We start from the raw sequence: 14,537 nt of genomic DNA on the forward strand, positions 1-14,537 counted from the left end.
ATTAGTTCATAAAATGCTATAATATGTATTTCAGGTCAGCTAGCATACCAATTTATTTGTCAATATTTTTGTATATTTATGCAATACATAAGATCGCATAGCAACCTTAGCAAAAATCTATAAAAAAGAAAAACGAACAAAGTCTACAAAAATTGTTAATTGGAAACTATTTCTCTGATCTGTATTAAGTTATATGCAATAGTCTAGAAGCTGCATTTTATTCTCGTTTTGTTAGTATAGTAATGAGCATAATAGATTTTAATGTTTCTAATTAGTGCACACATCAATAGACAAAAAAAGTTCTAGATCAATTTATAATCTATAAGTTTAATTAAATTATTTTGTGATTTTATTTGCACTGGAACTTTTGGATCATTCAAATATAAAAAGGCTTTCACATCACTTCATTAAACAGTTTAAATTTGGAATCCAAAACCAAACAACATCTCAACAAATATGAAATTCACTGTAAGTAGCAAAAATGTTAATGATAATTAAAATTAGAATATGTAATTAAATTACTTTTTTTGCAGATTGTTCTCCTTGCCTGCCTTTTGGCCTTTGCCTATGCCAACGAAGAAGCTGAAGTTGTCAAGGAATACCAAGAAGTCAATGCTGAAGATTTCAAATATGGCATCGAATTAAGCAATCACATTAAGGCCGAACAAGAAGGTCATTTGCAAGATAAGGAAAACTGGGTTGTCAAAGGTGAATACGAATACGATACCAAGGATGGCAAACACGTTAAAGTGTCCTATACTGCAGATGATCACGGTTATCATCCAACTGTTGAACATTAAGAAGTCTCAGAACTTTTTTAATAAAATACATATATAAAAAAAGGACAATTTTTATTTCAATTGATGGGAAGAGAGACGAGGGTTGCCTTCCAGATTTTCCGAAAGAAGAGGATGTTTTTTGTGCGCTAATTTTTTTTGGACTTGGCTTAGCATGAAACACCCATACATCCCACTACTGTTTACTTTTGGCCTAACACTGGCGAATCCTCGATTCATCATCGGTCACTAAGCACCGCTATTGTATTTTTGGAGTATTTCTTTTGACAAATTGTGTGGGATCCAACGCCAACAAATTTTTTTGACCAAATTTTCATGAAATATTGAATGTATGCTAGTCCTACTAATGTCTCGGTTAGGTGTATTGGTAGCCCGATATTTTTGGCCCACTTAGACTATTCAGTTCATTGAGATACCACAGTGTTGAACTTCTCTCTTATCACTGTGTGATGATCGATTCCATTTTTAGCTCAATGACAAGGGACCTCGCTTTTATGGCCGAGTCGGAACGGCGTTTCAAATTGCAGTGAAGCCGTCATTACTGAGATGGGATAATTTGTTTTTTTTTGTGTTCGGTCGAAGCAGGGATTGAACCCACGACCCTATGTGGTAAAATCTCAAAATTTTGAGAAATTCTGCATTTAGTAAAAATATTCTCTTTTAAAATTAAGGACATTTTAAACATTTACGCCCAGATAGTGGAACCGAGCTGCCTCTACTGTATCGTATGGATGCTTCGCCTTTAATGAAAAATGTATTTCCTTACAATTTCATACTTAGGGCATGGTTTTAATTGTAAGTTCGTTTCACTAGGTTCGTCAAAAAGGTGATTAATTAAATTTCGATCTCTTCCGAAGCCAAACCTAAGCTGGAATCTTCACAATATTTGCTAAAGAGGAATAGATTGTTAGTCGTCACACCAAATATTTGGAAATCAAAGGACTGCTCCCCTTCTTTTTGGCCCAAGACGCGAGTATGAATCCTCTATAGTGGACGGGTTAGATTGAAAAGAGGATTAACGTTGACATACACCTAAGCCTGTATTCGGCTTGTCGTGCGTTCCAACTTCTTCTTTTCATAGGTTAGGTTAAAGTGGCAGCCCTATTAAGTTTCAAGCTTACTTAGACTATTCAGTCCATTGTGATACTTCTTATTTCCACTGTATTCTTCCTTTATTCCGGGAACTTGGTGTCTCTAACGAATTCCCTAATTTGTTTCCAAGCCCTGTTCCCAAGATGGGCCAGGTCCCTAATCACCTCTTCACCGATATGGTTAAGCCTTTGTGGAATGCAGCTATGATAGTGACAAAGGTAGTGTTCCAAAGCCTCATCATCCTCAAACCCCTATAAGCACTATCCTCTATTGCTCCTATTCGGCACCGCCGTGCTCTCAATTCTATGTGCCCGGTAATTACTCCCACTGCCCTCCCGACTGTCGTTCTTCTCTCGTTAAGTTGTTCACCAGATTTCTGGATGCCCGGTCATTATTTCCACTGCCCCCCTAAGTATCATCCTTCTCTCCTTAAGAGTTCTCCAGACTGTTTTTTTTGACAGGATCATTTTTATACCCTCCATATTAACTTTGTCATTCCGTTTGTAACACATAGAAATATTGCTCTAAGACCCCATAAAGTATATATATTCTGGGTCGTGGTGAAATTCTGAGTCGATCTGAGCATGTCCGTCCGTCCGTCTGTTGAAATCACGCTAACTTCCGAACGAAACAAGCTATCGACTTGAAACTTGGCACAAGATGTAGGTCAGATGGTAATGTAAATGGGTCATATCGGTCCACTTTTACGTATAGCCCCCATATAAACGGACCCCCAAATTTGGCTTGCGGGGACTTAACGAGAAGCAAATTTCATCCGATCCAGCTGAAATTTGCTACATGGTGTCAGCATATGATCTCTAACAACCATGCAAAAATTGGTCCATATAAACCGATCCCCAGATTTGACCTCCGGAGCCCCTAGGAAGAGCAAAATTCATCCGATTCGGTTGTAATTTGGTACGTGATGTTAACAACAACCCTGCAGGAATTGGTTCATATCAGTCCATAATTATATATACATGGTGTCAGCATATGATCTCTAACAACCATGCAAAAATTGGTCCACATCGGTCCATAATTATATATAGCCCCAATATAAACCGATCCCCCGATTTGGCTTGCGGAGCCTCTAAGAGAAGCAAAATTCATCCGATTTAGTTGAAATTTGTTACATGGTGTTACTATATGTTCTCTAATGACCATGCAAAAAATGGTCCATATCGGTCCATAATTATATATAGCCCCCATATAAACCGATCCCCAGATTTGACCTCCGGAGCCTTTTGCAGGAGCACAATTCATCTGACTCAGTTGAAATTTGGTACGTGGTGTTAATATATGGCCTCAAACACCCATGCAAAAATTGGTCGAAATCGATCCATAATTATATATAGCCCCCATATAGACCGATCCGCAGATTTGACCTCCGGAGCCCCTTGGAAGAGCAAAATTTATCCGATTCGGTTGAAATTTGGTACGTGATGTTAGTATATGGTATCCAACAACCATGCATGAATTGGTTCATATCAGTCCATAATTATATATAGCCCCCATATAAAGCGATCCCCAGATTTGACCTCCGGTGCCTTTTGGAGAGGCAAAATTCATCCGATCTGGTTGAAATTTGGTACGTGGTGGTAGTATATGATATTTAACAACAATGCCAAAAGTGGTCCATATCAGTCCATAATCATATATAGCCCCCATATAAACCGATCCCGAGATTTGGTTTTGGAGCCTCTTGGAGGAGCAAATTTCATCCGAGTCAGTTGAAATTTGGTACATTGTGCTAGTATATGACCGTTAACAACCATGCCTAACTAGGTCCATACCGGTCCATAGTTATATATAGCCCTCAGATAAATCGATCACCAATCACACAAAAATTGGTCCATATCAAATTCATAATTGTATATAGCCCCCATATAAGCGTCCCCCATATTTCAATTCTGGCTCTCTACGTACCGTGCAAAAAGTCCATATCGATTCGTAATTATTTGTAGACTTAACTATACATAACTTTTTTGTCTAATATATACCACGTATGGACTAACTCACAATTTAGAAAATGATATTAAGAAGTTTTAAGATACCACAACCCAAGTAATTCGATTGTGGATGACAGTCTTTCGTAGAAGTTTCTACGCAATCCATGGTGGATGGTACATAAGATTCGGCCTGGCCGTATATACTTGCATTCTCTAAGTTCACTTTCCTATGTTTCCTAGCTCTTATCGTCAATTTATTTGCCTTTACGTGCCCTCTTATAATGCGGATCATGCGGATGCGGATTCCGTGTATTCGTTATCATTGCCCTCCGGGAAATGTTAATGTTTTGTGGCATCGTGTTATATCCGAGCCATTTAACACATTTCGTTATGACACGCACTTCTCCCTGCAATATTGTGCTGTGGTCCGGTAATCGGAATACGATCTCGGTGTGCGAGTCTTCCGTATACACGCCCAGTCGAGTCCACTTATTCATCACCGGAGTAGCATTTTTTATGGTATCTGTTCTGGGATCCAATACTCCCAGGATCATACTGGCGTCAAAATGTCACACTCGGCAGCTATGTCCACCTCAGGTATACGATCATGGATTGTGTCGTTATCCACCTTTACACCCTCTGCAACCCAATTTATCCCTTGAAGGCGCCTTATATATCATTTGTCCACCAGACTATCCACGCGTATTGCAGAATTTGCCTTATTACGCTCTCATATATCCAGTGCGTCACTTTTGGATTCAGGTCCCATTTATAGCTCATCGCTCTTTCACTTTCGCAAGGATAATGTGATATATTGGACAACAGATTATAGGCCGAGTCGAACCTGTCGAGGCAGTGGATAGTGCGGCAGTTAAAACCATCCATTTATAGCCGAAATTACCCAATATTGGTGGACATTTTTGAATATACGTACGTTGCAATGGTGAGTATACTCAATTATCTGCTTCTTATATGTTCAGATTTTAAACACCAGAACTATCACCAATTATTTATTTCGTATTATTCCAGTTTGAACCCAGATTCATTTGCGTACAATACGCACATTATTTTGTTATTTACCATAGCCATTAAATTCATATAAATGTTCAATTCTTTTTTTATTGCAATTTGCTAGTTTTATTAACGATAATAACAGAGTTCAATTTTAAACAACAAAATTTCTTATTGCTCAACAGTTGGATGATAACCATGATCATCAGCGGTATAGCTGACCTTAACATGTTTACCTTCCTTGGTGTCATATTCGTATTCACCCTTGACAACCCAGTTGTCCTTATCTTGCAAGTGACCTTCTTGTTGGGCCTTAATGTGGTTGCTCAATTCGATGCCATATTTGAAATCTTCAGGATTCACTTCTTGGTATTCCTTAACAACTTCAGCTTCTTCGTTGGCATAGGCGAAGGCCAAAAGGCAGGCAAGAAGAACAATCTGCATATAAAAGAAAACGTTATTGATTTGATTTTAGGGTATATTGTCAACACTAATGGATATTCAACATTTAGTTGATCATTTAATTTCTTTCTTCATACTTACGGTGAATTTCATGATGCTACGTTGTTTTTTGATTCCAAACAATGAACTGAAGAAGTGCTTCTAATTTCCAAGTTTTTATACTTCACTTGCACAATTCACAAGGAGATGCATATCTTTGAGTATGCAATAATTTCAAGTTCTAAAGTTGATAAAGATCTATTGTTCTTTTTTTTTAACGAGTTGAACGAGAAAGTTTTATGGTATTGCCTAAATCTTTTATCTCTAAATGTTTATTCTATTGATTTTTCGATTAGAATTAAATTTAGAAATTTCACTCAAGCGTTAATTTTCATAATATACTCGTACATAGCCAAATGTCCAGTTTCTTTTGTAGGCGCCGAAAGTATTGATATAAATGACATTGTGTTGAGTTTCTAAGTTATGCATAATCATTTCAACACTTAATAGCTAATACAATAAAACAAGAGATTCATGGTATTTGGAAATTAAAACAGTTTTCAATGTCCAAAAAATGTATTGTGAAAACGACAAGTAGAAACTATAGGAATTGCAGTCACGGTTCCCACAGTTGGTAGAATTCTACCAACCAATGGTCGATTTTTTACTATTTGGAAGTTTGGTAGGATTCCTGATGTTTTGAGAGATATTGCAAAAAAAAACTTAAATTTTGTATTTGTAAAAATAACATTTTGACAAAACCTTCCATAGAAATAAAATTTTTACAAAATTTTCTATAGAAAGAGTATTTTGACAAAATCTTCTATAGAAATAAAATTTTGACAAAATTTTCGATAGAAATAAAGTTTTGACAAAATTTTCGATAGAAATAAAATTTTGACAAAATTTTCTATAGCAATAAAATATCATCAATATTCTCTATAAAAATAAAAATTTCTATTGAAATGCCATTTTGACAAAACTTTCTATAGAAATAAAACTTTGACGATATTTTCTATAGAAAAAAAATTTTGAAAAAAAATTCTATCGAAGTGAAATTTTGAAAAAAATATATAGAAATAAAATTTTGAAAAAAATTTCTATCGAAATGACAAAATTTTCTATAGAAAGAAAATTTTCACTAAATTTTCTATAGAAATAAAATTTTGACAAAATTTTCTATAGAAATAAAATTTTGACAAAATTTTCTAGAGAAATAAAATTTGGACAAAATTTTCTAAAGAAATAAAATTTTTACAAAATTTTTTTAAAAAAAAATTTTTGGAACATCTTCTTTAGAAATAAAATTTTTATCAAAAAAAACTTTTGGCAACATTTTCTACAGGAATCAAATTTTGACAAAATTGTCTATAGAAATAAAGTTTTGACAAAATTTTCTATAGAAATAAAATTTTGACAAAATTTTCTATAGAAATAAAATTTTGACAAAATTTTCTATAGAAATAAAATTCTGACAAAATTTCTATAGAAATAAAACTTTAACAAAATTTCTATAGAAATAAAACTTTGACAAAATTTCTATAGAAATAAAATGTTGAGAACATTTTCTACAGAAATAAAATTTTGACAAAATTTTCTATAGAAATAAACTATGGACAAAATTTTTTATAGAAATAAAATTTTTACAAAAATTTTACAGAAATAAAATTTTGACAACATTTTCTATTGGAATAAAATTTTGACAAAATTTTCTATAGAAATAAAATTTTGACAAAATTTTCTATAGAAATAAAATTTTGACAAAATTTCTATAGAAATAAAACTTTAACAAAATTTCTATAGAAATAAAACTTTGACAAAATTTCTGTAGAAATAAAATGTTGAAAAATTTTTCTACAGAAATAAAATTTTGACAAAATTTTCTATAGAAATAAACTATGGACAAAATTTTTTATAGAAATAAAATTTTTACAAAAACTTTACAGAAATAAAATTTTACAACATTTTCTATAGGAATAAAATTTTGACAAAATTTTCTATAGAAATAAAATTTTGACAAAATTTTCTATAGAAATAAAATTTTGACAAAATTTCTATAGAAATAAAACTTTAACAAAATTTCTATAGAAATAAAATGTTGAGAAAATTTTTTACAGAAATAAAATTTTGACAAAATTTTCTATAGAAATAAACTGTGGACAAAATCTTTTACAGAAATAAAATTTTTACAAAAATTTTACAGAAATAAAATTTTGACAACATTTTCTATAGAAATAAAATTTTGACAAAATTTTCTATAGAAATAAAATTTTCAAAAAAATTTGTATGGAAATAAAATTTGGACAAAATATTCTATACAAATAAAATTTGGACAACATTTTCTATAGAAATAAAATTTTGACAAACTTTTCTATAGAAATAAAATTTTGACAAAATTTTTTATCGAAATAAAATTTTGACAAAATTTTCTATACATACAAAATTTGGACAAAATATTCTGTAGAAATAAAATCTGGACAAAATTTTCTATAAAAATAAAATTTTGACAAAATTTTCTATAGAAATAAAATTTTGACAAAATTTACTATCGGAATAAAATTTTGACAATATTTTCTATACAAATAAAATTTGGACAAACTATTCTATGGAAATAAATTTTGGACAGCATTTTCTATAGAAATAACAAGTAAGGAAAGTCTGAATTCGGGCGGGGCCGACTATATTATACCCTGCACCACTTTGTAGATCTAAATTTTCGATACCATATCACATCCGTCAAATGTATTGGGGGCTATATATAAAGGTTTGTCCCAAACACATACATTTAAATATCACTCGATCTGGATAGAATTTGATAGACTTCTTTAAAATCTATAGACTCAAAATTTAAGTCGGCTATGCACTAGGGTGGAACACAATGTTAGTAAAAAAATATGGGAAACATTTAAATCCGAAGCAATTTTAAGGAAACTTTGCAAAAGTGTATTTATGATTTATCGCTCGATATATATGTATTAGAAGTTTAGGAATATTAAAGTAATTTTTACAACTTTTCGACTAAGCAGTGACGATTTTACAAGGTAATGTTGGTATTTTGAACATTTTTGTCGAAATCAGAAAAACATATATATGGGAGCTATATCTAAACCTGAACCGATTTCAACCAAATTTGGCACGCATAGCTATAATGCTAATTCTACTCCCTATGCAAAATTTAAATTAAATCGGAGGAAAAGATTGGCCACTGTGGTCATATGAGTGTAAATCGGGCGAAAGCTATATATGGGAGCTATATATAAATCTGAACCGATTTCAATAAAATTTGGCACACTTGACTACACTACTAATTGTACTGTTAGTGCAAAATTTCAACCAAATTGGTGTAAAACTCTGGCTTCTGGGACCGTATTAGTCCATATCGGGCGAAAGATATATATGGGAGCTATATCTAAATATGAACCGATTTCAATAAAATTAGGCACACTTGACTATAGTACTAATTGTTCTTCTTGTGCAAAATTTTAAGCAAATTAGGGTAAAACTCTGGCTTCTGGGGCCATATAAGTCCATATCGGGCGAAATATATCTATGCTATGGAGTTATATCTAAACCTGAACCGATTTCTTCCAAAACCAATAGGGTTCTATTCTGAGCAAAAACACATACTTGTGCCAAATTTGAAGTCGATTGGACTAAAACTGCGACCTAGAATTTGATTACAAAAATGTGTTCACAGACAGACGTACATGGCTATATCGACTCAGGAGCCCACCCTGAGCATTTTTGGCAAAGACACCATGTGTCTATCTCGTCTCCTTCTGGGTGTTGCAAACATATGCACTAACTTATAATACTCTGTTCCACAGTGTGGCGCAGGGTATACAAATTTTCCAAAATTTTCTATAGAAATAAAATAAAAAAATAAAATTTTTATTTTTATGTTAGCCTGATATCAACGCAGGCTGGGTTTTCGTCCAAATAAATTACTTTACATTAATTACAATTTTAAATGCGAGCTTATTGGACATGAAGATTAGGGAAATAGAAAACTTTTCGTGATATTTTTTCTGTGTAATTGTTTTTTCTTTTTTTTTGCAAATTTTTGGCCACAAAAATCTGAAACAGATAAAGATATCATAATATACTATTAGGTTCCCAGCAAGAGAATTTTCGTATGCAAATGATATCTTAAAAATGCAATTGTTCCACATTTAAGTTTAGATAACATTTAGAAATCATTTCATAAGTACTTGACTACTGCAGATATCATATAAACATTTTCTGTGCCTCTTGATAAATTCATTTTTAATGGATCAACTTGAGCGACAAGCAGTTTTGATCCAAATATCAGTTGCTGAATATTTCTATAAAGTCCAATGATGATGACTATGAAGTATAGCAGGTTCCATCTTTACCTATCCAACACAAAATAAGCCAGCATACTTATATGCAAAACAGGCATTCCTCATTCAATCGTTTTATTGAATATTGACAGGTTTTACGATTATCGACATGTTCGTGCTTATGTTAACATTAGATTTTATTCATTTGCGATATTTTGTTCATTTTATTCTGGTCATTTTGCCTATTTATTTTTTTGTATTGTTTTTTTTTCGGTTTTCATTGAAACAAATCTAAATTAATTAACGCGAAGCGGCAAGATAAACTCGCTGTTAATTCGAATATAAATAATACATTAGCATATTATTTAAACAACCACCTCCTCAGTAGTGTTAATTAGAATTAATGTGGTCTCTTATTTCAAAACGTCATCTTGTGGTGCTCTCAACACAGCTAGAAACACGAGTAATACTCTTTTAGAATTAACAGTGGCAAAGACAATTGGGGTCACTAGGGTCAGAATGAGAATTGTTCCTTTCCGCAATCAGAGAACGCTGTATGGTGGAGGAAATAATTCTGAGCGGAACCATGCAGCATTTATTTTGTTTGGCTAGGTCTGCTTTTATGGACTTGCTCAACGTGGATTACCAAGCACAGTTGCCAAAAATAATCCTTCACAATTTTAAGATTGGGTTGTGTTTAACTGTGGCTAAGACAATTGGGGTCACTAGGGTCAGATTGAGAATTGTTCCTCTCCGCAATCAGAGAACGCTGTATGGTGGAGGAAATAATTCTGAGCGGAACTATGCAGCTTTTATTTTGTTTGGCTAGGTCTGCTTTTATGAACTTACTCAACGTGGATAACCAAGCACAGTTGCCAAAAATAATCCTTCACAATTTTAAGAACATTTTACCAAAAATCTACCAAATTAAAAAAAAAACTTATTTGAAAGTTTTTGATAAAATATTTGTTCATTTCTATAGCAAATTTTTTAAAATATTATTTCTATGTCAACATTTTATTTCATTAGAAAATTTTGTCAAAATTTTATTTCTATAGAAAATTTTGTCAATAATTTATTTCTATAGAAAATTTTGTCAAAATTTTATTTCTATAGAAAATTTTGTCAACATTTTATTTCTATACAAATTTTAGTCAAAATTTTATTTTCATAGAAAATGTTATTAAAATTGCATTTTTATAAAATTTTTTGTCAAAAAACCCAGCCAATTACATTCAAATCGATGATTTGAGTTTGGCAAAGGAAAAGAGAGAGGCTTGCAAATTTGTTTAGGCAGTAGCCGACTATCAAAACTTTTTTCGTAAGGTTGAAGTGTAGTTCACAGTGGGCTGAGTGAATTACACGAATTTTTTCTGATAATTGCTTGATAATTTCGCTGCAAGTAGAGGATGCTGATGACGAATGTGGTAATTCCGAAACAGCTGTACATCCAACCATCTTGCAGTCTATAGCGCTTTGCCCAACTAAATTTGACAAGCATACTTTTTGCTCTGTTGGTGAAGCTACACTTGTAGTTTACTCAATGCATGGTTTTAAGCTGAAATCAAAAACAACAATCAAAATTTTATTTCTATGAATTTTTTTTCAAAATTTTAGTTTTATGGAAAATTTTGTCAAAATTTTCTTTCTATAAATTTTTTTTTGTCAAAATTTTATTTGCATAGAACATTTTGTCAAAATTTTATTTTTATGGCAAATTTTGTCAAAATTTTAGTTTTATGGAAAATTTTGTCAACATTTTATTTCTATCGAAAATTTTGTCAACATTTTATTTTTATACAAAATTTTGTCAAAATATTTTTTCTATAAAACATTTTGTCAAATTTTTATTTCTATAGAAAATGTTGTCAAAATGTTACTTCTATAGAAGGTTTTGTCAAAATATTATTTCTATAGAAAATTTTGTCAACATTTTATTTCTATACAAATTTTAGTCAAAATTTTATTTTCATAGAAAATGTTGTTAAAATTGCATTTTATAAAATTTTTTGTCAAAAAACCCAGCCAATTATATTCAAATCGATGATTTGAGTTTGGCAAAGGAAAATAGAGAGGCTTGCAAATTTGTTTAGGCAGTAGCCGACCATCAAAACTTTTTTCGTAAGGTTGAAGTGTAGTTCACAGTGGGCTGAGTAAATTACACGAATTTATTCTGATAATTGCTTGATAATTTCGCTGCAAGTAGAGGATGCTGATGACGAATGTGGTAATTCCGAAACAGCTGTACATCCAACCATCTTGCAGTCTATAGCGCTTTGCCCAACTAAATTTGACAAGCATACTTTTTGCTCTGTTGGTGAAGCTACACTTGAAGTTTACTCAATGCATGGTTTTAAGCTGAAATCAAAAACAACAATCAAAATTTTATTTCTATAAAATTTTTTTCAAAATTTTAGTTTTATGGAAAATTTTGTCAAAATTTTCTTTCTATAAAATTTTTTTGTCAAAATTTTATTTGCATAGAACATTTTGTCAAAATTTTATTTTTATGGCAAATTTTGTCAATATTTTATTTTTATGGAAAATTTTGTCAAAATTTTATTTCTATAGAAAATTTTGTCAAAATTTTATTTCTATAGAAAATTTTGTCAAAATTTTATTTTTATAGAAAATTTTGTCAAAATTTTATTTCTATAGAAAATTTTGTCAAAATTTTATTTCTATAGAAAATTTTGTCAAAATTTTATTTCTATAGAAAATTTTGTCAAAATTTTATTTCTATAGAAAATTTTGTCAAAATTTTATTTCTATAGAAAATGTTGTCAAAATTTTATTTCTATAGAATTATTTGTCAAAATTTTATTTCTATAAAAAATTTTGTCAATTTTTTACTTCCATAGAAAGTTTTGTCAAAATTTTATTTCTATATAAAATTTTGTAAAAATTTTATTTTTATAGAAATTTTTTCATAGAAATTTTTGTCAAACTTTTATTTCTATAGAAAATTTTGTCAAAATATTATTTCTATAGAATATTTTATCAAGTTTTTATTTCTATAGAAAATTTTTTCAAAATGTTGCTTCTACCGAAAATTTTGTCCAAATATTATTTCTATAGAAAATTTTGTCAAAATATTATTTCTATAGAAACTTTTGTCAAAATTTTATTTCTATAGAAAATTTTGTCAAAATTTTATTTCTAAAGAAAATTGTATAAAAATTTTATTTCTATAGAAAATTTTGTCAAAATTTTATTTCTATAGAAAATTTTGTCAAAATTTTATTTCTATAGAAAGTTTTCTCATTTTTTACTTCCATAGAACATTTTTGCCAAATGTTACTGCTATAGAAAATTTTGTCAAAATATTATTTCTATTTAAAATTTTGTCAACATTTGATTTCTATAGAAAATTTTGTCAAAATTTTGTTTCTATAGAAAATTTTGACAAAATTTTATTTCTAAAGAAAATTTTATAAAAATTTTATTTCTATAGAAAATTTTGTCAAAATTTTATTTCTATAGAAAGTTTTCTCATTTTTTACTTCCATAGAACATTTTTGCAAAATGTTACTTCTATAGAAAATTTTGTCAAAATTTTGTTTCTATAGAAAATTTTGTCAACATTTTATTTCTATAGAAAATTTTGTTAAAATATTTCTATAGAAAATTTTGAAATTTGAAATTCTTGCTCCGTACTTTCAGTTTCATTACACTCGTTTTCTATCTTTCAACCACAATAAATTAAATAAAATACACGATTTAAAATTAATGCTGAACGCTACAATTTATTTATTGTTGTTCAACTTTTGGATGATAACCAGTCTCATCAGCAGTATAGGTAACCTTGATATGTTTGCCTTCCTTGGATACATATTCGTATTCACCCTTGACTACCCAGTTATCCTCACCCTGCAATTTACCCTCTTGCTCGGCGCGAATTTGGTTACTTAATTCGAGGCCATATTTGAAATCCTCGGGATTCACTTCAGAATATTCCTTAATGACTTCGGCTTCTTCATTGGCATAGGCAAAAGCCAAAAGGCATGCAACAAGAACAATCTGTAGAAATTTATCGAAAAGGGATATTAGTTTTATAACATTTAAAAAAATAGTTTTTAAGAAAATATCTTTGCATTCCAAAACTTACGGTGAATTTCATTTTGTTTACTTTTTCAACTGTTGATGAACTGATAGTTATTCCCTTTTTGGAGGATGCTTTTATATAATACAAGTTGTGAGTTATTTGCCATTGTCATATGCTATCTACCTGCGATGATGGAATAGCTTGGAATGATAATAAATTATAAATTGCCAAAACAATAGATTTTTTGTCCATTGACAAAATATTAATACGATAATTTAAAAAGCAATTCATTTGGCGCTATTTCAAGTTTTAACATGGATGTTTGAAAGAGTGCAGCTAAAGTGCTAAAATGACGCATTTGACGCATTAAATCCAAATTCTATTATTTATTAAATATTTATACGTTTTTTTTTTTTAATCTCAAAACTTACCTTATTTTAGAATAAATAGCGGTAAATCATAATTGAACACTGTTTTAAATATTTAGACGTATACATTACTGACGGATGTCCATCATTTCAACAGCCGTTGCACTGATTTGGCAGGAATAAACCTAAATGTGATCCAATATGGCGTGGTTGTAATATCATCTGACCTACATCAATAACAATTACTTGTGCCAAATTTCAAGCCGATAGCTTTTTTCGTTCCGAAGTTAGCGTGATTTCAACAGATGGACTTAGAATTTCACCATGATCCAGAATATAAACTATTTATGGGGTCTCTTACCCAAAATATAACTTTACTTAGCAATCTCACCATAAAAAATCATACCAAACTCCCCACAAGAAAAAAAAACAAAAGACTTAAGACACAAACATAGACATAAATTATTCAGCACAATTAATTGATATTATAACATAGAAAAAAAAACTATTAGAAACTTTCTTCTTAATAA

The 14,537-nt window shown here is 30.6% G+C and overlaps 3 protein-coding genes across 3 annotated transcripts; 1 reads left to right on the top strand and 2 right to left on the bottom strand.

Annotated features, from left to right (window-relative positions):
- Nucleotides 1–456: 456 nt before the first annotated feature.
- Nucleotides 457–800, top strand: LOC142240128 (larval cuticle protein 9-like). The gene is made up of 2 exons (XM_075311839.1): nucleotides 457–468; nucleotides 534–800. Exons 1-2 carry the CDS (start codon nucleotides 457–459, stop codon nucleotides 798–800), a joined length of 279 nt encoding a protein of 92 aa, XP_075167954.1.
- A 4,148-nt stretch (nucleotides 801–4,948) lies between these two features.
- Nucleotides 4,949–5,537, bottom strand: LOC142240344 (larval cuticle protein 9-like). The gene is made up of 2 exons (XM_075312052.1): nucleotides 5,393–5,537; nucleotides 4,949–5,287 (listed from the first exon to the last, which is right to left on the bottom strand). Exons 1-2 carry the CDS (start codon nucleotides 5,402–5,404, stop codon nucleotides 5,021–5,023), a joined length of 279 nt encoding a protein of 92 aa, XP_075168167.1. The 5' UTR covers nucleotides 5,405–5,537; the 3' UTR covers nucleotides 4,949–5,020.
- Nucleotides 5,538–13,344: 7,807 nt separating this feature from the next.
- On the bottom strand, nucleotides 13,345–13,714 carry LOC142240130 (larval cuticle protein 9-like). Its single transcript, XM_075311840.1, has 2 exons — nucleotides 13,703–13,714; nucleotides 13,345–13,614 (listed from the first exon to the last, which is right to left on the bottom strand). The coding sequence occupies exons 1-2, from the start codon at nucleotides 13,712–13,714 to the stop codon at nucleotides 13,345–13,347; spliced, it is 282 nt and encodes a 93-aa protein (XP_075167955.1).
- Nucleotides 13,715–14,537: the final 823 nt, after the last annotated feature.

The sequence above is a fragment of the Haematobia irritans genome, chromosome 5, assembly GCF_050003625.1.
Source record: "Haematobia irritans isolate KBUSLIRL chromosome 5, ASM5000362v1, whole genome shotgun sequence".
NCBI classification, from domain to species: Eukaryota; Metazoa; Arthropoda; class Insecta; order Diptera; family Muscidae; genus Haematobia; species Haematobia irritans.